We start from the raw sequence: 25805 nt of genomic DNA, 5'->3' as shown, positions 1-25805 counted from the left end.
GTGGGGTGTAGGGAACCTGGCCACTCTCAAGCAGGGCTGTTTTGGAATCTGCTGAACATCTGTCAGATCATGTCACTCCCTTACTGGAAGCCTCTCCGCAGCTAACCTCTGCTCTCATAAGCTGAAAGCTCACATCTACCTGTTGGCCTCTTGCCCTTGTGGTGGCCACCACAGGTCTCCTGAGCCTTGGCTCACACATGCTCTTGCTCTACACACTGCAGCCACACTGGCCTTTTTGCAGTATGATGTGTGTGCTACATGCCCACCCACAGGCAGCTGTGTACAAGCTCTCCTGCTGCCTGAGATGTTCTCCTCTCTTCTCTCTTCACCGAGGCCACCCCTACTCAACCTTCTTTAGCTCCCAGATCAGGGAAGCTTTGCTCACATAGTTTCTATGACACAATAACCCCTCAGTAATTCAGCCCATATTGATTGATTGCCTACTACGTGCAAGGCATTGTGCTAGACACCAGTGATTCAGCAAGGAATCAGGCAAAGTCGCTGCTCTCCTAGAGTTCATGGGCCAGTGAGGGAGAAAGAATCTTGAAAGAAACAGTTACATAAATTGTTAGGTGGTAATGGGCACTAAGAAAAGCAAACCAGGGCAGGGAGATAGAGAATGAAAGGGCAGAGCTGCTATTTTAGACAGGTGGTCAGGGAAGGCTCTGGAGGAGAGTACATAGGAGGAGAGTCATAAACGAAGGGAGCAGGTGCAAAGGTCCTGAGGTGGGTGCATGTTCATGTGTGCAGGGACAACAGAGGGCCTGTGAGCCCAGAGCTAAGGGAGCATGGGGACAGTGTCAGGAAAGTAGGCTGGGTGGGAAGAGGGAGCCAGACCCTGCAGTGCCATGGGAAAGTCTTTAGATTCGCCTGCATGAGATAGGCTGGTACTGGAGTGCTGAGGGCAGGGTTTGACCTGATCAGACAGCATGAGAGGACCCCTCTGCTGCTGTGTAGAAGACCCTACAGGGCAAGAGTGAAAGCAGGGAGCAGGAGAGGGGGACGATGCCCTGGCTTGGGGGGGATGGAGGGGAAGTGATGAGCAGTGGAAGGATTCCAGATCTGTTCTGCTCCCCCGACGCCCCCCCTCCCCGAGATGGAGTTTTGCTCTTGTTGCCCAGGCTGGAGGGCAATGGTGCGATCTTGGCTCACTGCAACCTCCACCTCCTGGGTTCAAGTGATTCTCCTGTGTCAGCCTCCCAAGTGGCTGGGATTACAGGCATGCACCACCATGCCCGGCTAATTTTGTATTTTTAGTAGAGATGGTGTTTCACCATGTTGGTCAGGCTGGTCTTGAACTCCTGACCTCGGGTGATCTACCTGCCTCGGCCTCCCAAAAGTGCTGGGATTACAGGCGTGACCCACCGCACGCAGCCTCCAGATCTGTTCTGGAATTGGAGCTGCAAGATGTGTGAAGGGGCTGGATACAAGAGCTTGGTGGGGCAGGGAGAAGGATGACTCCTGGAGTTTCAGCTGAGCTAGGTCAATGCAGGTGCTGTTGTGGATAAGGGGCTTGGGCAGTTCACCTTGGGTGGTGGTTCACCCTGAGCTGGTTCTTCCATGCTTTCCTGGTGCTATGGACCTCGCCTTAACAGCACTTTGTACAGCTGTAACTTCACATCTATCTGTGTGATTGGTGTCTGTCTCTACCACTTAACAAGATGCTTCTTGAGGACAGGGATGGTCAGCTGTTTTTCTTACTTCAGTATCCCCAGTACCCAGCCAGGGCCTGATGTAGCAGGCTCTCAATAAATGCAGAATAACTGAATGGAAGGGCAAATTGGTGGTCCATGTTAATGCTACAAGAAAAAGACCTATAAGCAGACTTTGTAGGCATATGGATTGTGCTTTATTTATGAAGATGTGGCATACCTCTGACATTGCATTCTTTCAATCTGAGCCCTTGGGGCAAATCGCTCTCAGGCTACACCTCTGAGCTTCTGGTTGGTTTCACTGTGACCCATGTGGATTGGGCGCCAGGTCTCACTTTCCTTTGTGTTTTGGCTGCTAAAAAGCCAGAGCCACAACTAAGCCCATTTCTTGCAAGAGTACAGGCTTTAGAGCATGGGGTATGGGTGTGGTCCTCACCCAAGGCTTGTTTTATCTTATTTTAATTTTCTCCTTTAACTCTATTTCTTCTTTTGTTTTTCTTATGCTGTTGGATTTAATTTTTTGAATTGCCTCAAAGGAATCAATTTTAAATAAGGTGGGATAAAGTAAATACTATGATTTTGTGAAATGTTACTATATTGTAAAAATTTAAAACTTATTTTAAAAACTTACTTTACAGATGCCTCAACATCCCCACAAATAGGCTATGAACATTCTGCCCAGGTTCTCCTTCTGGCCCTCCTCTTCTTCTTCTTCTTCTTTTTTTTTTTTTTTTTTTGAGACGGAGTCTTGCTCTGTCACCTAGGCTGCAGTGCAGTGGCACGATCTTGGCTCACTGCAAACTGCGCCTCTCGGGTTCACCCACTCTCCTGCCTCAGCCTCCCGAGTAGCTGGGACTACAGGCGCCCGCCACCACGCCCGGCTAATTTTTGTATTTTGTTTAGTAGAGACGGGGTATCACCGTGTTACCAGATGGTCTCGATCTCCTGACCTCGTGATCTGCCCGCCTCGGCCTCCCAAAGTGCTGGGATTATAGGCGTGAGCCACTGCGCGCAGCCCATTTTTTCTTCTTTTTTTTCTTTCAAAACAGGGTCTCACTTTGTTGCCTAGGCTGGAGTGCAGTGGCCTGATCTTGGCTCACTGCAGCCTTGACCTCCAGGGTTCAAGTGATCCTCCTGCCTCAGCCCCCAAGTAGTTGGGACTACAGGTGTGTGCCACCACGCCTGGCTAATTTTTGTATTTTTTGTAGAGACAGGGTTTCACCTTGTTGGCCAGGCTGATCTTTAACTCCTGGGCTCAAACGATCTGCCGCCTTGGCCTCCCAAAGTGCTGGGATTACAGGCGCGAGCCACGGTGCCCGGCCTCTGGTCCTCTTCTTCTATGACCTAATACCATTCAAACACACGGTCAATCCCCTCATGCCCTTTGCTTGTACCACCCCGAGCCCTAACAAAGGCACTTGCCCAGGGGTCCTCCCCTCTCCTTCCTTCCCTCTATCCTCTCCCCCTTCTCCCCACCTGCTTGGTTGAGTGGCTTCCTTGGAGCTCCTCCCATATGGCCCCCTGTGTGGCATGCATGCCTCCTTCTCTAGAACATGTGAGTATAGTAAATCCTGTAATTTCATAAGCCTCTCTGAGCATAGTTTCTGTGGCTGTGTGCGAGTGATCCTTAAAGACTTCATAAAGTAGGCTGGGTGCAGTGGCTTGTGCCTGTAATCCCAGCACTTTAGGAGGCCAAGGCGGGAGGATTGCATGAGGCCAGGAGTTCAAGATCAGCATGGGCAACATGGCAAGACCCCATCTCTACAAAATAAAAAAAAATTAGGCGGGCGTGGTGGTGCATGCCTGTAGTCCCAGCTACTCAGGGGGCTGAGGTGGGAGGATTACCTGAGCCTGGGAGTTTAAAGTTATTGTGAACTATGATCGCACCACTGCACTCCAGCCTGGGTGAAAGAGTAAGACCCTGCCTGTAAAAACAAGAACAAAAAAACCTCACAAGGGGAACTTCTTTTTTACAACACAATTGGTGATGAGGATGGGATCATTCTAAACTCACGGTGAAAGTCCTTGAGAGAGAGGCATATGAAATGAAAGGATTTATTATACTCACAGGTACTACAGAAGGAGACCCATGGCCAAGTACCTTCTTTGGGGCTCACGGTGAAAGACACAAGCAAAAAGGGATATCACTGATGTGTCTGAATGTCACTAGGTCACAGTAGAGGAGGGCGAGAAGGGGAACTTGTAGCAGGGACCAGCCTTATCACACTGGCACCTGTTCACCTGGGCAAAGTGTTCATGGCCTGTTTGTGGGATGTTGAGGCATCAGGAAAACATGAAGTTTTTTTGTTGTTGTTTTTTTTGAGACGAAGTCTCACTCTGTCACCTAGGCTGGAGTGCAGTGGCGTGTTCTCGGCTCACCACAACCTCTGCCTCCTGGGTTCAAGCGATTCTCCTGCCTCAGCCTCCCGAGTAGCTGGGACTACAGGCATGGGCCACCACGCTCAGTTAACTTTTTTGTATTTTTAGTAGAGATGGGGTTTTACCATGTTGGCCAGGCTGGTCTCGATCTCCTGACCTCAGGTGATCTGCCTGCCTCGGCCTCCCAAAGCGTTGGGATTACAGGCTGTGAGCCACTGCACTCAGCCCTGAAGTTTTAAAAACGTACAATGCAGTTACAAACTCCAGTGCCCCAACTAGGAGGTGGGGATGAAAAGGGCTGAGGGAGAGCAGCTGTGGTGGACTGTTTTTCTGTTAAGCAAACCAACCAGCCAGATGTCAGAGGGGAGGCCAGGAGGAGCCCAGTGGCTGTCCAGGCAGCTGCCTTTCAGAAATCTTACTGGGGACACTCTAGAGGCATGGGGAAGAGGTATACTCTGTGCTTCTGGCAAGAGGCAGACTGAGGCTTACCTGCCCAGAGAGGAGGAAAGGCTGAGCAACAGGAAGCCAGTGCCTTAAATAAAAATGCTCACACCCACTGTTGCCAGAAATTCCTTTTGGGAGCATCTGGTCTAAGGAAAGAATCCTAAATACTAAAAATGTTAGAAGGTCTCTCAAGACTTCAGAAATATCTGCCAAAAGCAAAGGCAGAAGCAATGGCTGGATGTACACAGAGCCACAGAGTGATCTTGAGGTACAGACAGCGGAAAAGGAAACAGAGGGAGATGCAATGCACAGTTCTATTTATGGAAATGCAATTCCCACTCATACACACAGATACACCAACACTACATATTTTATAAGAAACATACACATCTAAGGACAGAAGTCAAATGCATTAAAGCAGCTGCCTCTGGCAGAGAGAGAAATGAAGGTGGGAAATGGAGGTGGATATTGGAGTGAAGTGGGAAAAAAAAAAGTAGGGGGGCCTGGCATAGACCAAGGATGGTATGCTATGAACCAAGGCATTTGATAAATTCAGCTGTTTTTTTTTTTTGTTTGTTTGTTTTGTTTTGAGATGGAGTCTCTCTCTGTCACCAGGCTGGAGTGCAGGGGCGCGATCTCGGCTCACTGCAACCTCCGACTCCCTGGTTCAAGCTAGTCTCCTGCCTCAGCCTCCCAAGTAGCTGGGATTACAGGCATGTGCTACCACGCCCTGCTAGTTTTTGTATTTTCAGTAGAAATGGGGTTTCACCATGTTGGTCAGGATGGTCTCCATCTCCTGACCTCGTGATACACCCGCCTTGGCCTCCCAAAGTGCTGGGATTACAGGCTTGAGCCACCGCGCCCGGCCTAAATTCAGCTCTTTACCTGAATTTAGGAAAAAAGAAAGAAAAAATCTGTGAATAGCCAATGTTATTTAGTGCACTCTTATTTCTTAGAGTAAAAATCAGAATGACATTTTCTGTTTAAAGTGAGGGGGATGCTTTAAGTCAACTGTGCTGTATCTGCTTATAGGGATATTTTTCTGCTTTTATTGTCAGGGTAACATTCGTGTCCAGGCTGGAGTTCAGTGGCGTGATCATAGCTCACCATAGCCTTGAACTTCTGTGCTCAAGTCATCCTTCAGCCTCAATCTCCTGAGTAGTTGGGAATATAAGCCTGCACCACCATGTCTGGCTAATTTTTAAATGTTTTCTAGAGATGGGGTCTTGCTATGTTGCCCAGGCTGGTTGCTTGTGGGGATACCCTGTAACCATTAAAAAGAGCATTTCTCAGGGGGCTGAGGCAGGAGAATTGCTTGAACCTGGGAGGCAGAGACTGCAGTGAGCCGAGATCATGCCACTGCACTCCAGCCTGGGTGACAGAGAGACTCCGTCTCAAAAAACAAAACAAAACAAAACAATAACAACAACAAAAAACAACAAAAAAAGAGGATTTACAGCTGGATGTAATGACATACGTCTATAGTCCCAAATACTTAGGAGGCTGAGACGGGAGGATCATCTGAGCTCAGGAGAACAAGTCTTCAGTAAGCTATGATTATGTGACTACGCTCCAGCCTGAGCAACAGAACAAGACCTCATCTCTTAAAAAAAAAAAAAAAAAAAAAAAATCCGATCCAAAATGAGGGAGCTATGAAATAGGAAACAGGTGTTAAAAAATTATGTTTTTGGCTGGGCGCAGTGGCTCACACCTGTAATCCCAGCACTTTGGGAGGCCAAGGCAGGTGGATTACCTGAGGCCAGGAGTCCAGCCTGACCAACGAGGTGAAACCCCGTCTCTACTAAAAATACAAAAATTAGCTGGGCATGGTGGCACGCACCTGTAATCCTAGCTACTTGGGAGGCTGAGGCAGGAGAATCGTTTGAACCTGGGAGGTGGAGGTTGCAGTGGGCCGAGAATGCGCCACTGCACTCCAGCCTGGGCAACAGAGTGAGACTCCATCTCAAAAAAAAAAAAAACAAAAACTTTTTAATTCACTCACAGACTGGAAAAAACTAAAAATTTTGGTGCTATCCAATGCAGGTGAGCGCTTGGGTAGGCCAGCACACTTGTAACTGTCAGTGGGAATATAAAATGGTACAATCTTTTTGGAGGGTGATTTGGCACTATCTAATTACAAATGGAGATGCATTTGACCTGGTAGACCTACTGCAGATAGACTTGAAGAAAATAAGTGCACAAATTATGTGTATGAAGTGTTCACGACAATACTGCTATGATACTCCAACACTGGACAGACCTAAATACCCTCAGGGTACACTGTAAAACAGAACCATGAGCAGCTGTTAAAAAGAATGAAAGAGGCTGGGCACGATGGCTCATGCCTGTAATCCCAGCACTTTGGGAGGCTGAGGTGGGTGGATCACAAGGTCAAGAGATCAAGACCATCCTGGCCAACATGGTGAAACCCCATCTCTACTAAAAATACAAAAATTAGCTGGGCGTGGTGGCATGCACCTGTAGTCCCAGCTACTCGGGAGGCTGAGGCAGGAGAATTGCTTGAACCAGGGAGGCGGAGGTTGCATTGAGCTGAGATCACACACCACTGCACTCCAGCCTGGCGACAGAGCAAGACTCTGTCTCAAAAAAAAAAAAAAAAAAAAAAAAAAAAAAAAAAAAAAAATGAAAGAATGGGGTAATTTGACTGTGTTAATATAAAAATACCTCCGTGGTAAGAATCATGTATTTGATACATATAAAAATATATATAATTTAACATAAGTATAGATTTATGCATGACAGAATCACAGGAAACTGTATTGGGGAGAGGATTATGGTTCATTTGTATTTTAGGTTGAAAAAAATATTTTTTTTTTTGAGACAGAGTTTTGCTCTGTTGACTAGGCTGGCAACAAATTTTTTTAAATGATGTACATTATTGATGAATCGGTTTATTTATTTACTTATGAATGAGATGGGGTCTCCCTATGTTGCTCACACTAGCCTCTAACTCCTGAGCTCAAGTGATCCTCCCACCTTAGCCTCCCAAAGTACTGGGATAACAGGTGAGCCACTGCACCAGGCCTACATGTATATATTTTTTTAATTGATACTTTTTTTTTTTTAATTGAGACAGAGTCTCGCTGTGTCACCAGGCTGGAGTGCAGTGGCACCATCTCAGCTCACTGCAACCTCTGCCTCCCGGGTTCAAGCGAGTCTCCTGCCTTAGCCTCCCGCGTAGCTGGGACTACAGGCGCATGCCACTATGACCAGCTGATTTTTGTATTTTTAGTAGAGACCGGGTTTCACCATGTTGGCCAGGATGGATTTTTGTAGTTTTTGTAGAGACGACGTTTCACCATGTTGGCCAGGGTGGTCTTGAATTCCTGACCTCAGATGATCCACCCACCTCGGCTTCCCAAAGTGCTGGGATCACATGTGTGGGCCACTGTGCCCAGCCTACATTTTAAGATGTAAATTAAAGACATCCTTGAGGAATTTTCAATGACCAGGAAAAAAGCTGACGTACTATTAAAAGAACAAGAAGGGGCCAGGTGTGGTGGCTCATGCCTGTAATACCAGCACTTTACAAGGCCAAGGAGGGTGGATAGCTTGAGCCCAGGAGTTCGAGACCAGCCTGGGCAACATGCAAAACCCCATCTCCACTAAAAATACGAAAATTAGCTAGGTGTGGTGGTGCACACCTTGTAGTCCCAGCTACTCTGGAGGCAGAGGTGGGAGGATCATTTGAGCCCAGGAGATTGAGGCTGTAGTGAGCCATGACTGCACTACGGCACTCCAGCCTGGGTGACAGAGCAAGACCTTTTCTCAAAAACAAAACAGAACAAACAAAACAAGGGCCTGGCATGGTGGCTTACATCTGTAATCTTAGGCTTTAGGAGGCCAAGGAGTTTGTTACCAGCCTGGGCAACATAGTAAAACCCTAAAAATAAAAATACAATAAAATAAAATCAGCCAGTTTTCCACTTGAGTCCAGGAATTGAGGTTGCAGTGAGCCATAATTGCACCAGTGCACTCCAGGCTGGGCAAGAGTGAGACCCTATCTCTAAACAAACCAATAAACAAAGAAAAGCCTAACATAAACAACAAAAAGAAGATCTAACACTACAGTTACAATTATAATAATGCTAAACATACACTTATTAAAAGGCTGAAAGGGATGGATGCAGTGGCTTACGCCTGTAATCCCAGCACTTTGGGAGGGAGAGGTGGGAGGATCGCTCGAGCCCAGGAGTTTGAGACCAGACTGGGTAACAAAGCGAAATCTTGTTTCTACTAAAAGAAAAAATTGGCCGGGCACAGTGGCTCACACCTGTAATCCCAGCAATTTGGGAGGCCAAGGTGGGCAGATCATGAGGTCAGGAGTTTGGGACCAGCCTGACCAACACGGTAAAACCCTGTCTCTACTAAAAATACAAAAATTAGCTGGGTGTGGTGGCGTGCGTCTGTAATCCTAGCTACTCAGCCGGCTGAGGCAGGAGAATCACTTGAACCTGGGAGGTGGATGTTGTAGTGAGCCGAGATTGCACCACTGCATTCCAGCCTGGGCAACAGAGTGAGACTCCGTCTCAAAAAAGAAAAAAATAGCAGGGTGTGGTGGCGCATGCCTATAATCCCAGCTACTTGGGAGGCTGAGGCAGGAGGATCTCTTGAGCCTAAAAGGTTGAGGCTGCAGTGAACTGTGATGGCGCCATTGCACTCCAGCCTGGAGGACAGAGTGAGACTCTGTCCTAAAATAAATAAAAAGCCCTAAAGGAGATATGCCAAAATGTTAATGACTATTTCTGTGTTGTGGAATTTATTTTTCCCTCTATTGATATACTTTCTTTAGTTTTTCTGAATATATTACTTTTATAATCCAGAAAATAGTACAACTAAGGAGAGTTTGCAGTAACATGAGAAAATGTTTATGATGTTATTAATGTGAAGTGAAAAAAGCAGCTACAAACTGAATACACCATGTGGTCACAGCTACAGAGAAACCATGCACAGGGAGAAACAGTGGAAGGACACACCTCCGAAGGGAAACTGTGACTGTCTCTGGTAGTGGGGTTTTGGATGACTGCTGTTTTTCCCTTTTTACTTTTCTGTGTTTTCCAGGTTTTCAACACTGAGCCTGTGTAACTTTTATTGGGAAAATAAACCTCGATAAATTAAAAAAAAAAAAAAAAAGGCCATTAGTATGGTAGAGGTATGTCTGAGCACAAGCTATACCCCATCCCAACATAAACAGTACAATGAAACCAAACTGATATCACAAAAACAAAACAAAAAGCTACATGGAGAAAAGAAATACAGACTAGTGAGAAAGGGTCCCAAACACTAACAGTTGTTGTCTTTGGGTACGTCTATGGGTGAATTATTAATTTTTCTCTCTTATTTTCTATAAATGAACATGCATGGCTCTTGTGATGGGAAAAATAAAACAAAATAAGATAAAGTCATTTAGATCAAATGACACAACAGGTGGCAAAAGACTTACTTTGAAAAAGAGGTAGAGCCCCAAGAGTGTGCAGCTGGCGATGATGGGGAAGCGGGCGGCATCCCGGCTGGTGATTGTTTCAGGCATGTCCGAAGCATTCTAGAGGAGAGAAGAATGGCAATGGCTCAACACGGCTGATTCCCATGTGTTCCTGCAAGGCTCTGCTAATGCTGTTCCCTTGGCTAGGGATGCTGCCTGCCTCATCCTGGGGCAAGATGCTCTGATCTTGCCATTTTTTTTTTTTTTGAGACGGAGTCTTGCTCTATCATCCAGGCTGGAATGAAGTGGCATGATCTCGGCTCACGGCAGCCTCCACTTCCTGGGTTCAGGCGATTCTCCTGACTCAGCCTCCCGAGTAGCTGGGACTATAGGCATGTGCCACCATGCACAGCTAATTTTTGTATTTTTAGCAGAGATGGAGTTTTACCATGTTGGCTAGGCTGGTCTCGAACTGACCTCAAGTGATCCACCTGCCTCAGCCTCCCAAAGTGCTGGGATTACAGGTATGAGCCACCATGCCTGGCTGATCCTGCCATTCTGCCATGAGGAGATCTGGACCCTGATCAAGAGACCAACGAGAACCCAGGGCATGTATGACACATCTGGGGAGAAGGGCTATGGCAGAGGCCATTCCAGTATGGAATAACTGAGAGAAGAAAACCTGGACACCAGCGATGCCACAGCAGTTTCACACCTCTTGAAGAAAATTGTTTTCAGTTTTCTAATGGATCAGCCAAGAGGGAAAAATGACTATTCTGTCATCCAGTAGGTAATGAATATTATCAGTTGAAATTAACAACAAACAAGACAGACAATGGCTGAAACTGCACATAGGGAGACACCAACTGTGAGGAGAAGCAAATCTTGACAAAACTTAAATTTAAGAAATTTGACTGGCAGACTTGAAAATGGTAAAAATAAAAGCCACAATTAAATTTATAATGGCAGATGCTATAGTTGGCAAGAATGTGATGTGGGTAAAGAACTGATGAAGGATAAATATTTACATGAAAAAGAACTGAATGCAATCAAAATAATTTCAGTGTTATAAAAATGGAAAAGAATTGAAAATGGAGTAACAGACCAACATAGGAATAGATTAGCTTCATAGAATTTATGCCAAAGAAAGCCAGGCGTGGTGGCTCATGCCTGTAATCCCAGCACTTTGGGAGGCCGAGGCGGGTGGATCACGAGGTCAGGAGTTCGAGACCAGCCTGGCCAACATGGTGAAACCCCGTCTCTACTAAAAATACAAAAATTAGCTGGGCGCAGTGGCGGACACCTATAATCCCAGCTACTCGGGAGGCTGAGTCAGGAGAATCGCTTAAACCCAGGAGGCGGAGGTTGCAGTGAGCTGAGATTGCACCACTGAACACTCTAGCCTGGGCGACAAAGCAAGACTCTGTCTAAAAAAAAAAAAAAAGAATTTATGACGAACTCTTTTTTTTTTTTTTTTTTTTTGAGATGGAGTCTAACTCTGTCACCTAGGCTGGAGTGTAGTGGCGCAATCTTGGCTCACTGCAACCTCTGCCTCCTGGTTCAATCAATTCTCCCGCCTCAGCCTCTCAAGTAGCTGGGACTACAGGCACATGCCACCATACCTGGCTAATTTTTGTATTTTTTGCAGAGAGGGGGTTTCGCCATGTTGGCCAGGCTGGTCTCAAACTCCTGGCCTCAGGTGATCTGCCCGCCTTAGCCTCACAAAGTGCTGGACTTACAGGTGTGAGCCATTGTACCTGGCCAGAACTTTCTAATGAAAATTTATCAATGATATATAGTACTGGTATAAATTTATTTTCTTTCTTTTCTTTTTTTCTTTTTTTTTTTGGTATAAATTTGTATTCCAAACAGGGTCAAAAGCTTCCAGGATCACAGTGGTCTTTACCTGCCCTCTCTCTGCTAGGCAAAATCCTCACAGTCCTCAAGGGCCTAGTGACTGTCACTGCCATGAAGCCTTTCCAGATTTCCCCGCTGGGACAAGCCTACTCTGCAACTGTTTTATATCATGGCTACCAAAAGTCTTGGCAATGCCAGATTAGACTCCTGCTCATGCCGAAGTTCTTTCCATAGTAGCCACAGGCTCATTACAGTGCCTGAGATTCTACCATCAGCACGTCCATCCTGCCAGTAAAGCACCAGCATCCCTAGAAGAAGGGATCACATTCAGTTACGGAGACTCACAAAAACCGACAATAAAAAACCTGCTAAGAGAGAGGGTGTCTGGAGAAGGTAAGACTGGCTCAGAGAGGCCCTAGTGTCCCAGGTGGAAGGTTGCAAAGAGGGAAGGAGATGGGGCAGAGGGCAGTAAGCCCACGAAATGACTACTAGGAGAGGGAGGTGTGGGCTAGATTCGAAATCTTGGGCTTAAGTAATCCTCCTGCCTCAGCCTCCCAAGTAGCTGGGATTACAGGCATGCGCCACTGTGCCTGGCTAAAGGAAATACATAGACAGCACTGGCCTAAAGTATAAACCTGTCCAGCCTTTTGGGGAGGGTAATTTGGCAGGATGCATTAGATTGAAATTTCCACATGCCCAAAGATACAAAAAGAAGAGCCACAGAGGCTGGGCGCAGTGGCTCACGCTTGTAATCCCAGCACTTTGGGAGGCCGAGGCAGGCGGATCACGAGGTCAGGAGATCAAGACCATCCCGGCTAACGTGGTGAAACCCCGTCTCTACTAAAAAATAGAAAAAATTAGCCAGATGTGGTGGCGGGCGCCTGTAGTCCCAGCTACTCAGGAGGCTGAGGCAGCAGAATGGCGTGAACCTGGGAGGCGGGCTTGCAGTGAGCCAAGATTGTGCCACTGCATTCCAGCCTGGGCGACAGAGCGAGACTCCGTCTCAAAAAAAAAAAAAAAAAAAAAAAGCCACAGAACAAGAACTACAAATGGCTCTTAATAATAAAAAAAAGTCTTTATTCTCACTCTTAATAAGAGCTCAAACTAAAGCGCACTGAGATTCTGTTTTTTGTCTATCAGAAAGGTAAGAATCCCCACTGGGTAACATACTGAGTCGGTGGGGCTACGGGGAAAGATGTAGTCTCCCACACTGCCTATGGGAGTCAATCTGTCTTCCTGTAGAAAGCAACTAGGCAATACATAAAAAATCACAAATGCACATACCCTTTGACCAAGCAATTCCACCTGTGGGAATTCTCCCTACAGATATACTTCATACATAAGTAAAATGCTACACATGAAGTGTATCCAAGGTATTCCTTGTTCTGTTAACGGCTTGCTGAGTGACTGGGTTTACTTCTCTATCAAATAGGAGGACAATCTCTAGCCTCACTTCAAAAAAGGTCCAAGAGCCTTCTTTTTTTTTAAAGAAAAGTGACAGAGTCTCTCTCTGTTGCCCAAGCTGGAGTGCAGTGGCAGGATCATAGCTCACTGCAGCCTTGAACTCCTGGCATCAAGTGATCCTCCTGCCTTGGCCTCCCAAAATGCTGAGATTATAGGTATGAACCACCACACCATATGAGTCTTAAACCAAATGAGATATGGGATGCGAAACAGCCTGGCAAACTGTAAAGTACTGTCCCCGTATTGGGGGTTGTGACTATCAGGGAGAGGTGAGTGAGGAGGCCCCTAACCACACCCTTGCCTACGCATGGCTGAGGCAGCCCAGGCTCTGGGCTGGAAGGGAGACTCTCCCCTCTGGAGCCACTGGAGGCAGCTCCATGTGAGTCACTTGGACGGCTTTGCCAGGAGGTGGGAGTGGGGTGGGTGAGCAATACCCACATGAGAGGCCCGGTTTCCTTCCTTCCCTATTCTCTCCCAACCCTTGGCTTCTGCTTTTGCCAGCATTGTGCTGTGGGACTTGGGCAAGTTCCTCATCCCCTATGAGCATCTCCACACATTCAATACATTTCCTGTGTAGCAGCAGAATGGGTACAAAAATGAGTTCCTGATCTTGAAGCACTCACAGGCAGGTAGGTTAATACCTGACATGATACATATTACAGGGAACACGTATTCTATTTTATGGAATGCACAGCAAAACTGGCTGGGCGTGGTGGCTCATGCCTGTAATCCCAGCACTTTGGGAGATGGAGGTGGGAGGATCACCTGAGGTCAGGATTTCGAGACCAGCCTGGCCAACATGGTAAAACCTTGTCTCTACTAAAAATACAAAAATTAGCTGGGCGTGCTGGTGTGCACCTGTAATCTCAGCTACTTGGGAGGCTAAGGGAGGAGAATAGCTTGAACTTGGGAGGTGGAGGTCGCAGTGAGCCGAGACTGAGCCACTGAACTCCAGCCTGTGCGACAGCGAGACTCTGTCTCAAAAAAAAAACAGACCAGCCTGGCCAACCTGGTGAAACCCCGTCTCTACTAAAAATACAAAAATTAGCCGGGTGTGATATCGTGCACCTATGGTCCCAGCTACTCAGGAGGTTGAGGCAGGAGAATTGCTTGAACCCGGGAGGTGGAGGCTGTAGTGAGTGGGGATCGTGCCACTGAACTCCAGCCTCAGCAACAGAGTGAGACTCTGTCTCATAAAAAAAAAAAGCCGCCCCAAAACAAAACCCCAAACAGGCTATTATAATGTAGTGTGACATATGATGCAATAGACATGTATATCAGTGTGACACACAGTATGAACATCAGCAGTTATGAAGGGACTTTGAGATCAGGAAGTCCATTTGGACTCCCAGCTCTACTTCCCAGCTGTGGGACCTTGGGAAAGTGATTTTTTTTTTCTCTAAGCCTCGGTTTCCTCAGCTGTAAAACAAGTTGTGAGGATTCTGATTTCTGCTTTGGAAGTACTCAGCATTGTGCCTCGAGTCATCATTTAAACTGTATACACCATTTGTATCATTATTATGCACAACAGAATCACGAGACAGCCAACAAGACACTATTTGTGCAGAGAAGTAAGGGAGTCAGAGGTGGCGAGAGCAGGTACCACTTAAGCAAGGCCTTGATGGTCAAGCACAGGGTCTGGTAGTCTCCAGCCAGATAAATGCTGACTGGGTTGAGGAGTCAGCTTGTCCATTTTTTTTTTTTTTTTGAGTGGAGTTTTGCTCTTTTTGCCCAGGCTGGAGTGCAATGGCACAATCTCGGCTCACTACAAATCAAGTGATTCTCTGCCTTGGCCTCCTGAGTAGCTGGGATTATAGGCACCCACCACCACACCCGGCTAATTTTGTATTTTTAGTAGAGATGGGGTTTCACCATGCTGGCCAGGCTGGTCTCAAACTCCTGAGCTCAGATGAACTGCCTGCCTTGGCCTCCCAAAGTGCTGGGAATACAGGTGTGAGCCACCACGCCCGGCTTGAGGAGTCTGCTTTGTGTACAAGGAAAGGAAGTGCTTATCAGGCAGAAAGATAGGCACATGCAGAGGCTCAGGGCTGTCAAAGGACACACAGGACTCTGTGGCTTCACCAAACCGGTATTATGGCTCATTTCCACATATTCCTTTCAATTCAGCTCAGCACCCTGGGTGGGAAGAGGCCTCATCTTATTCAGTGACAAACCAAGGTTGGACAGATCCTCTCCAATACACAGAGGACTCTGGTCTCCTTTGTGGGTGACTTATAAATATCCCATGCTGCAATGTTGAGTCGGAATGGGAGACTGGACTGTAGTCCCAGCACTTTGGGAGGTCAAGGTGGGCAGATCAGTTGAGCCCAGGAGTTTGAGACCAGCATGGGCAACATGGAGAAACTCTGCCTCTATTTAAAAAAAAAAAAAAAAAAAGAATGGGAGACCTGAAATCTGATGATAATAGTAATAACAATAACATTACTGCACTGTTCTAGGTACGTTACATGTTTTCATCCTCACAAAAACCCCACAAAGCAGGTTCTTTTTTTTTTTTGAGACGGAGTCTCGCTCTGTTGCCCAGGCTGGAATGCAGTGGCGCAATCTCAGCTCACTGCAACCTCTGCCTCCTGGGTTCAAGCAATTCTCGTGTCTCAGCCTCCCAAGTAGCTGGGACTACAGGCATGTACCACCACGCCCAGCTAATTTTTTGTATTTTTAGTAGAGACAGGGTTTCACCACGTTAGTCAGGATGGTCTGTCACAAGATCCTGACCTTGTGATCTGCCTGCCTTGGCCTCCCAAAGTGCTGGGATTACAGGCATGAGCCACCGTGCCTGGCCAGCAGGTACTTTCAATAGCTCTTTTACAGATGAGGAAGCGGAGGTCTAGAGAGGTGAAGTAACTTGCTTAGTGTCACACAGCTAGTGAGTGGCAGAGCCAGGACTGAAACCGAGGCAGTCCAGTTCCAGACCCCAAACTCTTGGGAGCTGTTTCCTAGAAAATTTCTATCTTTCCCATCTGGAAATTTCTGTTGGAAAGTCTTAACAGGAAGATACTTGGGAAGCCTGCAACCTTTCTGAGGAACAGCTAATCTTTGTAGTTACAAAAATACTAAAAAGTTGTTAGGATTCTTTACCAATCCAATTGCGATTTTTTAACCAGATTTGCATATGTAAATACAATAGCTCCTGCAACATAAAACACAATTAGAAAGTGGGGGAAAAACCTGACACAAACAGCAGAAGTAAATGTAGCTTCCAGTGACATTCTGGATGTTGTTATCAGAGCGGAAATAAAAGCTGTAAGAGAGGACAGATGCCTGCTTCAAGCCATTGGCATGGCTTAAGCTCTCGGAGCACTGCTTCTACACCATGCCTTGGAAATGATCTGAAATTCATGGGCCATTCTGTTACTGTTGCCCCAGCTGGAGACTCCAGAGTCTCCATTCCTTACCACAACATCCAGTCACTCAGCTCTCCAAGGTTACCTTCCCTAACTTCCCACCCCAATCCTTTGGCCCTCATTGCTGTCTTCCCAACCCCTGCACCAACATTACACTTCTCCCTCCTGCCTATCACCCACCCTGCCATGAACTCTTTCTAAAGCCTACACCTGATTGTATCACGTATCTGCTTAAAAACCTCTGGAGAAGCCAGGCACAGTAGCTCACACCTGCAATCCCAGCACTATGGGAGGCCGAGGCGGGCGGATCACTTGAGGTCAAGAGTTCGAGACCAGCCTGGCCAACATGGTGAAACCCTGTCACTACTAAAAATATAAAAATTAGCCGGACGTAGTGGCACGCACCTGTAATTCCAGCTACTTGGGAGGCTGAGGCACGAGAATTGTTTGTACCCGGAAGGCAGAGGTTGCAGTGAGCCAAGATCACATCACTGCACTCCAGCCTGGCCAAAGAGTGAGACTGTCTAACAAACAAACAAACAAAAACAACAACAAAAAAACAAAACCTTTGGAGAACAGACTACTCCACAGCCATTAAACAAGAATTGAGGTCATTGCTGGTGGGAAAGTAAACTGATACAACCTCTATAGTGGATCATATGGTAAAATCTATCTAAATAAAAAGTGTGGGCTGGGAACAGTGGCTCATGCCTGTAATCCCAGCACTTTGGGAGGCCAAGGCCGGCAGATCACCTGAGGTCAGGAGTTTGAGACCAGCCTGGCCAACATGGTGAAACCCCATCTGTACGAAAAATATAAAAATTAGCCAGATGTGGTGGGTGTGCGCCTGTAATCCTGTAATCCCAGCTACTCAAGAGGCTGAGGTGGGAGAATTGCTTGAACCCAGGAGGCAGAGGTTGCAGTGAGCTGAGATGGCACCACCGCACTCACACTAAGCCTGGGCGACAGAGCAAGACTGTCTCAAAAAAAAAAAAAAAAAAAAAAAAAAAAAAAGTGTGCATAGCCTTCGACCCACCAATTTTGAGAAATTTATCCCACAAATACACAGACAAGTGTGAAATAAAAATGTATAATGATATTAATTTCAGCATGGTTTGTAATAGCAAAAGACTGAAACAACCTAAATGACTAGTGGGGGACTCAAATTCTCAAATTTGAGCATGCATCAGAATCACCAGGTGGGCTTGTTAAAACACAAATTGCTGGGCCCCCCTTGAGCTTCTGATTCAGAATGTGCATTTCTAATAAGTTCTGGGGTGATGCTGACACTGCTGGCCCAGGGACCAGATACTAGAGAACTAGCATTCTAAGCAAACTGGGGTACAAGTGGGATACCATACAGCTGTTAAAGAACACACCCACACCCTATGTACTGACATGATTGGATCTGCAACATACATTAGGTGAAAAAAGCAAGGTGCAAGGAAGAGTGTACTGGCCAGACGCGGTGGATCACCTGAGGTCAGGAGTTCAGGATCAGCCTGGACAACCTGGTGAAACCCCATCTCTGCAAAAATACAAAAATTAGCCAGGCATGATGGCAGGTGCCTGCAATCCCAGCTACTCGGGAGGCTGAGGCAGAAGAATCGCTTGAACCCAAGAGATGGAGCATGCAGTGAGCTGAGATTGTGCCATTGCACTCCAGCCTGGGTGACAGAGCGAGGCTTGGTCTCATTAAAACAACAACAACAACAACAAAAAATCAGGGAAAAGTATATGCCTATTTATTTGTAAAGACAGAGTCTTTCTGGATAGATATCTAAGAAACACAGGAGAGGGGCTGCCTTTGAGGAGGGAAATAGGGCAGCTTGGGGTAGCAGGGAGACTTTCACTGTGCACCCCTTTGTACCTTTTGAATTCGGTACCATGGGCATGTATTATCTACCCTCCCCACCATAAAAGATGAGGTAGATCGTTCTCTCTCTCTCTATATGTGTATATATTTTTTGAGACAGGGTCTCACTCTGTTGCCCAGTGGTGCAATCAGGGCTCACTGCAGCCTTGAACTCCTGGGCTCAAGTTATCCTCTTGCCTCAACCTCCAGAGTACCTAGGACTACAGGTGCATGCCATCATGTCTGGTTAACTTTAGGTCTATATGTACTGACATAGAAAAATAATGAAACATATTATTATTTTTGAGATGGAGTCTCACTCTGTCGACCAAGCTGGGGTGCAGTGGCGTGATTTCGGCTCACTGCAACCTGTGCCTCCCGGGTTCAAGCGATTCTTGTGCCTCAGCCTCCCGAGTAGCTGGGATTACAGGCATGCCCCACCACGCAAAGCTAATTTTTGTATTTTTAGTAGAGATGGGGCTTCACCACGTTGGCCAGGCTGGTCTTGAACTCCTGACTTCAAGTGATCCACCTGCCTCGGCCTCCCAAAAGTGCTGGGATTACAGGCATGAGCCACTGTGCCTGGCCAAAATATTGTTAAAGAAAAAAAAAAAAATTGCTGGGCGCAGTGGCTCATGCCTGTAATCCCAGCACTTTGGGAGGCTGAGGAGGGTGGATCACCTGAGGTCGGGAGTTTGAGACCAGCCTGACCAACATGGAGAAATCCCGTCTCTACTAAAAATACAAAATTAGCCAGGCGTGGTGGTGCATGCCTGTAATCCCCAGCTACTTGGGAGGCTGAGGCAGAAGAATCGCTTGAACCTGGGAGGTGGGGGTTGCAATGAGCCAAGATCACGCCATTGCACTCCAGCCCAGGCAACAAGAGCGAAACTCCATCTCAAAAAAAAAAAAAAAAAAAAAAAATCAAGTTGTGGAGAAATATGTACTATATAACCCAATTTTTATAAAAATAAATTTACATGTCTATATACAAAGACACATATACAATGTATGTGTATACACAGAAAAAAATTCTCGAAGGTTATATACCCAACAGCCAGTTGGGTTACTTCCAAGGAATAGTGCCCAGGAGGCTTTTCCTTTATACTTCTGCACTGCTTGATTTTTTTTTTTTTAACAAGTGTATAGTATTTTTGTAATAATAACGATTAACCGCTGCATTGCTTTCAGGATTCTCTTCCCCGGAAAGGCCACAGGCTTCCTGAACATCTTGTCACTACATCCAAGCCCCTCTCCTGGGCTTACACCACACTCTTTACTGCCTCCCTGAACACATCTTGTGGTCCCCTGCCCCACCTTCTCCTGCTCTGCCTGTTGGACTCTCCCCATCCATACAAAGACAACTGCTGCCCCCTCCAGGAGGCCTATCGGAGCTCTGTTTACTTGGCTAGTCACGTCTTTCTCCTTGGTGACTGGGCTCAGTGAGGGCAGGGCTTGGCCTTCTTTGTCCCGGAACTCCTGGTACCCAGCCCAGAGCCTAGCCCAGAGCCTAGCCCAGAGCAGGCACCCAGCCCTGTTCGCTGAGGGCCCTTTAAACCAATGTTTAATGTACAGCTGCTGCTTGGGTCAGATTCGCTTCTGTCCAGGATATAGGACTCTGACAGTGATGGGTGCTGCTCTGAGACTGCTCCTCCCAAGGCTCACAACATACTCCTGGAGGCTCTACCTTCTCTCTCTCCATGATTTCACAATTTTCCCTGCCTATTATGGACACCTTGACCCTTCGGGAGAATTCTTTCCTCACATTCCCTCTCTCCCAACTGGTTTTGGGATCCAACACTGGTGGGAAATCAAAACTGGGTCCCCACACTAACTCTTCTCTCTCCTTTTCACATGACCAGGGAAATGACTCAGGGTAGAAAGGGAGTCATTTGGCCTGTCATTTCCCCAGGTCAATGCTGCTTGTCTTTAAAGGTACCTGTATTAGGAGAGAGCCCTGGACTAGGACTAGACACACCTGGTTCTGCCCCTAAATGGCAGAGTGATCTTCAGAAGTCATTTCTTTGACTCTCAGTTTCTTTTCCTGTACAACGAGGATAATGAAACTGGCTCTGCCTGCCACCTCAGTTGCTGTGAACATCTAAGGGCATAAAGGTTTTGCGAGCTTTACCGCATCTGGGGCATTGGTGGTGGCAGGCTCTTAATGGTCAGGTCCTGTTTGTAAATTCATACAGTCCTCCACACCCTGCTGCCCTGCAGGAGATGCTTGGGAGAGGTATTCAGAGGCTAAGGCTTTCTCCTATCCATACCCTCTGTTCCAGCCACACCAAACCTTCCACTATTTCCTGAACTGCGTCGTAGCCTCCTGCCTCCATACCTCTCTCTGCTTACCTCGTTTCTTTCGCTTAGAATGCCTTCTCCCGGCTGAAATTCCACCTCTACGTCAAGGCTCAGGCCTACCTCTAGCACAAAGCCTCCCTGCACTGTCCCCGATGCGCTCAATCTTTCTCCCTAAACCTTGTAGCATTGCTTGTATTATAATCACAGATCTAGTTATTATTCGTTCACCTAGGCTCCCGAATTCCTTGGTGACAGGGCTCTGACCTACTCATCTTTGCAGCAATCCTCCCTTACCCCTGACAGTGGTGGAAGTTCAGGAAATACTGTTGCCTGGAAGGTGTTTTCTGCAGAGATTAATGATCCATGTACAGAAGGTGCCAGGCAGAATTACTCAGTTTGGAGAGCAGCTCAGATCAAGCTGCCTAGCCTTATGCCAGCTGTCCTTCGCCTCCTCTGTCCTGGTTTATCTCAGAACTTCTCTCTACACTAAGTATCTACCTGACAGGCATAGTAGAGAGGCTTAATATCACCCGAACTCGGCTTAGAAAAAGCCAAATAAAAAGGAAAATGGAGTCATGTTTGAGTCTCTCAGCCTTAAGCCCCGCCTAACTACTTTCCTTTGCATCTGATCGCATACAGAGCCAGTAGTGAGTTCTCTGCTCTTGGGGAAGGAAGGTGGCAGGCCTCAGCTACTGCTTAAGTTGGGTAGTGTTTTGAGAACCTCAGCTTCAGCAGTTTCAAAAGTGGCAGCTGCTTTGTGGGCCTGCCCTCTTTGGGCAAGACAGCTTCCACTTAGGTCCATCCTCAGGTCTGGGTGGGGGAGGAGCAATGGGAAGGTGCAGATTAAGAGGTTGTGGAGGAAGGGAGAGGGTGCCAGGAAGTGAAAAGCCATTGGTACAACGGGCTACAGAGGGCTTAATATAGGGAAGAAGTGGGGCAGGGAAGGGGGAGGAAGAAGCAGAAGGTGAAATGTGCTGGAGTCCTCCTAGGTATCCAATGGGACAGATGTTGAGGAAGGCCAGGGATGCAGTCTGGCCCAGTCTCCCGAGGGGCCAACAGTGGCCCAGCAGACAGGCCCAGTTTGGTGGGGGGATTGTCTTGGGGGTATGGCGAGAAGGGCTACTTTAAGGTAGGGTCAAAGGCTGGGTGGGAAAAGGGTTACAGGTTAGGAACAAGGTCTGGGTTTTGACTAGGCCATGTCCAAGGTTGGATGGTAGTTAAGAGAGAGGAAACCAGGAAAATAAGACGTCCATGCCTGGTTGGAAAGTAGAGGCACCAAGATGCCAGGTTCTGAGGAGCCAGCTGACTGGGATGGTTCCAGAAAGTGATGTGAAAAACTGGGGTCTAAGAGATCATTGTTTTTGAGGCAGGGGCAAGGGCCAGGTGTGGGGGATCTAGGTGAGCACATAAGGTGCCATAGATTCCAGTGAGACAGGAGTCAGAGTCTAGGGATGGGTCTGGATGGTAGAAAGGGCCCTGCGGTGGGCTGAGGCAGGGTTCCTAACAGGGGATGACACGAAATTGTACTATTCAGTAAGTTGTGAGGACCAGTATCCATCAGGTGTAGATGGGGTTGGTCTGCCTGGGCCCAACAGGCTCAGAACAATCAGTGCCCGAGTCGCAGTGGGGGACGGGCTGACAGCGTTCCCAGCCGCGGCATGATGCACAGGGAGGGAAGTGTCAGGGTCCGGGTCGGGAGCAGAAGCAAGTTCCTATTGGGGAAGGTGTCATACCCTGGTCGGGGGTCGGTGCCCAGATCCCAGGGCAGGAAATGCCAGCCCCGGAATATGGGCCCGAGACAGAGGGAACCGTGGTGATCACGGCTGGGAAGAGTCAGTGTCCGGGGAGAGGAGGTGTCTGTCCCGCCTAGGAAGGGTCCATGTCGGCCGTGTTCGGTATGGGGGTGGAAAGTGCCCGGTTTTCCCGCTGACCCTACCTTGCCACGGGCGCAGCGTACGGAGCGCAGGGCGCCGAAGAAGATGGGCAGCAGCGCCATGAGCAGGAGGCTGCCGTAGGCCAGCGCGATGCCCTCGGGCGTGGAAGGCGGCCGCGTAGTGCTGTTGGTGGGGCCGCCTGCCTCGGCGCTGCCGTTATGCGGATCGCTGAGGGCCGAGTCCATGGCGAGGGTGCGTTCGGGATCCGACTCCAGTTCCGGTTTCTGCAGCAGGGACGCAGACGGAGACACAGGCTCTGCAGGGAAAGCCACGTTCCCCTAAGGCAACAGGAAGTGACGTACTCCCTCCGAAGCCCGCGCCGCGCACGCGCGCACACACACGCTTGCACGCACGCGCGCGCGCGTTCACGTCTCCCCGCCCGCTCGCCCTCTAGCGGTGGCCGAGGGCCGGGCGGCGGGTTGCTAAGCAACTTGTTAGTGGTCCGGACAGGGGCTCTGGGCCACTGCGGTGGGCATGCGACCCGAATGCCCATTTCCCAGTCCCAGCCGGTCTCCTCAATCCCAGGCTGTCCACTCTCCGCAAATCCTCATATTCCGAATAACTAAGAATGTGTTTATTCATACATGCATTTATTGGGTATCCAATTGTTTATTCACTCCTTAAATATTTATTGAGTGTCCCTCAATTTGCCAACAACTGTCCTAGGCTCTGAGGACACTGAGGTGAACAATACAGGCAAAAGTTCGTCCTTGCCTTCGTGAAGCTTGCATTTTAGTGCAATGTGTGTAGGGGGACGTTGGGAAGACAATAAAGAAACTGAACAAAATAAAAGTCTAAAATGGGCCTGGCGCAGTGTCTCACGCCTGTAATCCCAGCACTCTAGGAGGCCGAGGCGGGTGGATCACCTGACGTCAGGAGTTCGAGACCAGCCTGACCAATATGGTGAAACCCCGTCTGTACTAAAAATACAAACAATTAGCCGGGCGTGGTGGCATGCACCTGTAATCCCAGCTACTCGGGAGGCTGAGGCAGGAGAATCGCTTGAACCCGGGAGGCGGAGGTTGCAGTGAGCCAAGATTGAGCCATTGCACTCCAGCCTGGGAAACAAGAGCGAAACTCTGTCTGAAAAAAAGAAAAAAAAAAAAAAAAAAAGAAGCCAGGTGCGGTGGCTCACGCCTGTAATCCCAACACTTTGGGAGGCCGAGGTGGGCAGATTGCGAGGTCAGGAGATCGAGATCATCCTGGCTAACACGGTGAAACCCCGTCTCTACTAAAAATATAGAAAATTAGCCGGGCGTGGTGGCGGGCGCCTGTAATCCCAGCTACTTGGGAGTCTGAGGCAGGAGACTGGCTTGAACTTGGGAGGCGGAGGTTGCAGTGAGCCCACTGCACTCCAGCCTGGGCGACAGAGTGAGACTCTGTCTCAAAAAAAAAAAGAAAAAAAAAGCAAGAGAAAGTTTGTAAAATGTTAATGTATAGTTACGTGTTACATAGCATGTTAATGCAGGTGAATAGAGAAAAATAAAGCAAAAGAAAGTAAAGTGTGTGTGGAGTTTGCAAATGTATTGAGTGCCTACTATGTGCCAGGCAATTATAATACCTTACCAGTTCATGCCCCTGTACAATTTATAAAGCTTTGTGGCTTTTTTCAGAATTGGAAGAATCTGTTTATTTATGTGATTCTTATTTTTGATATTGTTAAAAAAGTTAAAAAAATATATTTTCTTAGACATGGGGTTTTGCCATGTTGGCCAGGTTGGTCTCAAACTCCTGGGCTCAAGTGATCCTCCTGCCTCAGCCTCCTAAAGTGTTGGGATTACAGGTATGAGCCACTGCTTGCAGCCTACTGTGGCTATATTAGATACTGGAACATCTAAGCATCAGTGTGTGACTGTGCAAACAAAAAACTTCAAGGAGTGCCTATTATTATTATTATTATTATTATTATTTTGAGACATGGTCTCACTCTATCACCCAGGCTGGAGTGCAGTGGCATGATCACAGCTCACTGCAGCCTCTACCTTCCGGGCTTGGGTGATTCTCTCACCTCAGCCTCCCCAGTAGCTGGGACCATAGGTGTGTGCCACCATGCCCGGCTAACTTTTTGTGTTTTTAGTAGAGATGGGGTTTCGGCATGTTGCCCAGGCTGGTCTCAAACTCCTGGGCTCAAGCAATCTGCCCACTTCGGCCTCCCAAAGTACTGCGATTATAGGCATGAGCTGCCACGTACCGCAAGAGTGCCTATTTTATTTTATTTATTTTTTATTTATTTTTTTTGAGACGGAATCTCCCTGTGTCGCCCAGGCTGGAGTGCAGTGGTGCGATTTTGGCTCACTGCAACCTCCGCCTTCCGGGTTCACGCCATTCTCCTGCCTCAGCCTCCCGAGTAGCTGGGACTACAGGCGCCCGCCACCACGCTCGGCTAATTTTTGGTATTTTTAGTAGAGTCAGGGTTTCACCGTGTTAGCCAGGATGGTCTCGATCTCCTGACCTGGTGATCTGCCCGCCTCGGCCTCCCAAAGTGCTGGGATTACAGGCATGAGCCACCGCGCCCGGCCAAGAGTGCCTATTTTAAAAAAGATTTCTATGTATTGAGGCAGTTGTTTACTGCAGAATCAAGCCCACTTTAGGCTTACTACCAGCTTCTATCTAAAAATATTGACTGATAACCGAAAGTGTTCTAAAGGTGGTTATTCTGATCTATAGTTTTTTGTTTCTTTGTTTGTTTGTTTGTTTTGAGATGGAGTTTTGCTCTTTTTGCCCAGGCTGGAGTACAATGGCGCAATCTCGGCTCACCACAACCTCTGCCTCCCTGGTTCAAGCGATTCTCCTGCCTCAGCCTCCTGAGTAGCTGGGATTACAGGCATGCGTCACCACGCCCAGTTAATTTTGTATTTTTAGTAGAGATGGGGTTTCTCCATGTTGGTCAGGCTGGTCTCAAATGCCTGACCTCAGGTGATCCACTTGCCTCGGCCTCCCAAAGTGCTAGGATTACAGGCGTGAACCACTGCGCCCGGCCTCTGATCTATAGTTTTTAAAAAAGTATTTACAGAGAGTATAGAAGTTTTTGTGAATTTAATACAAGTTAGCCTCCAATTTTCTCTTCTCAAATGCTTGATTTACAGTTTTTGCTCCTTTACATATTTGCTT

At 47.7% G+C, this 25805-nt stretch overlaps 1 protein-coding gene across 5 annotated transcripts in view; it reads right to left on the bottom strand.

Annotated features, from left to right (window-relative positions):
• Positions 1–23068, bottom strand: part of HM13 (histocompatibility minor 13) — a 55297-nt gene extending 32229 nt beyond the window's left edge. For 3 of the 5 annotated variants that reach the window (XM_054466875.2, XM_054466873.2, XM_054466877.2), the window contains exons 1-2: positions 22697–23018; positions 9940–10038 (exon numbers count right to left, since the gene is read on the bottom strand). In XM_054466875.2, coding sequence (XP_054322850.1) covers positions 9940–10038; positions 22697–22879 — 282 coding nt within the window. In that variant the 5' untranslated portion in view covers positions 22880–23018. Of the gene's footprint in view, positions 1–9939; positions 10039–22696 lie in introns of all 5 variants that reach the window. The other 2 variants (XM_063659109.1, XM_054466876.2) reach the window with 1 other exon arrangement.
• Between the last annotated feature and the right edge of the window lie 2737 nt (positions 23069–25805).

Source organism: Pongo pygmaeus, chromosome 21 (assembly GCF_028885625.2).
Source record: "Pongo pygmaeus isolate AG05252 chromosome 21, NHGRI_mPonPyg2-v2.0_pri, whole genome shotgun sequence".
Taxonomy (NCBI): domain Eukaryota; kingdom Metazoa; phylum Chordata; class Mammalia; order Primates; family Hominidae; genus Pongo; species Pongo pygmaeus.
This window is presented reverse-complemented; position numbering and strand designations above follow the sequence as displayed.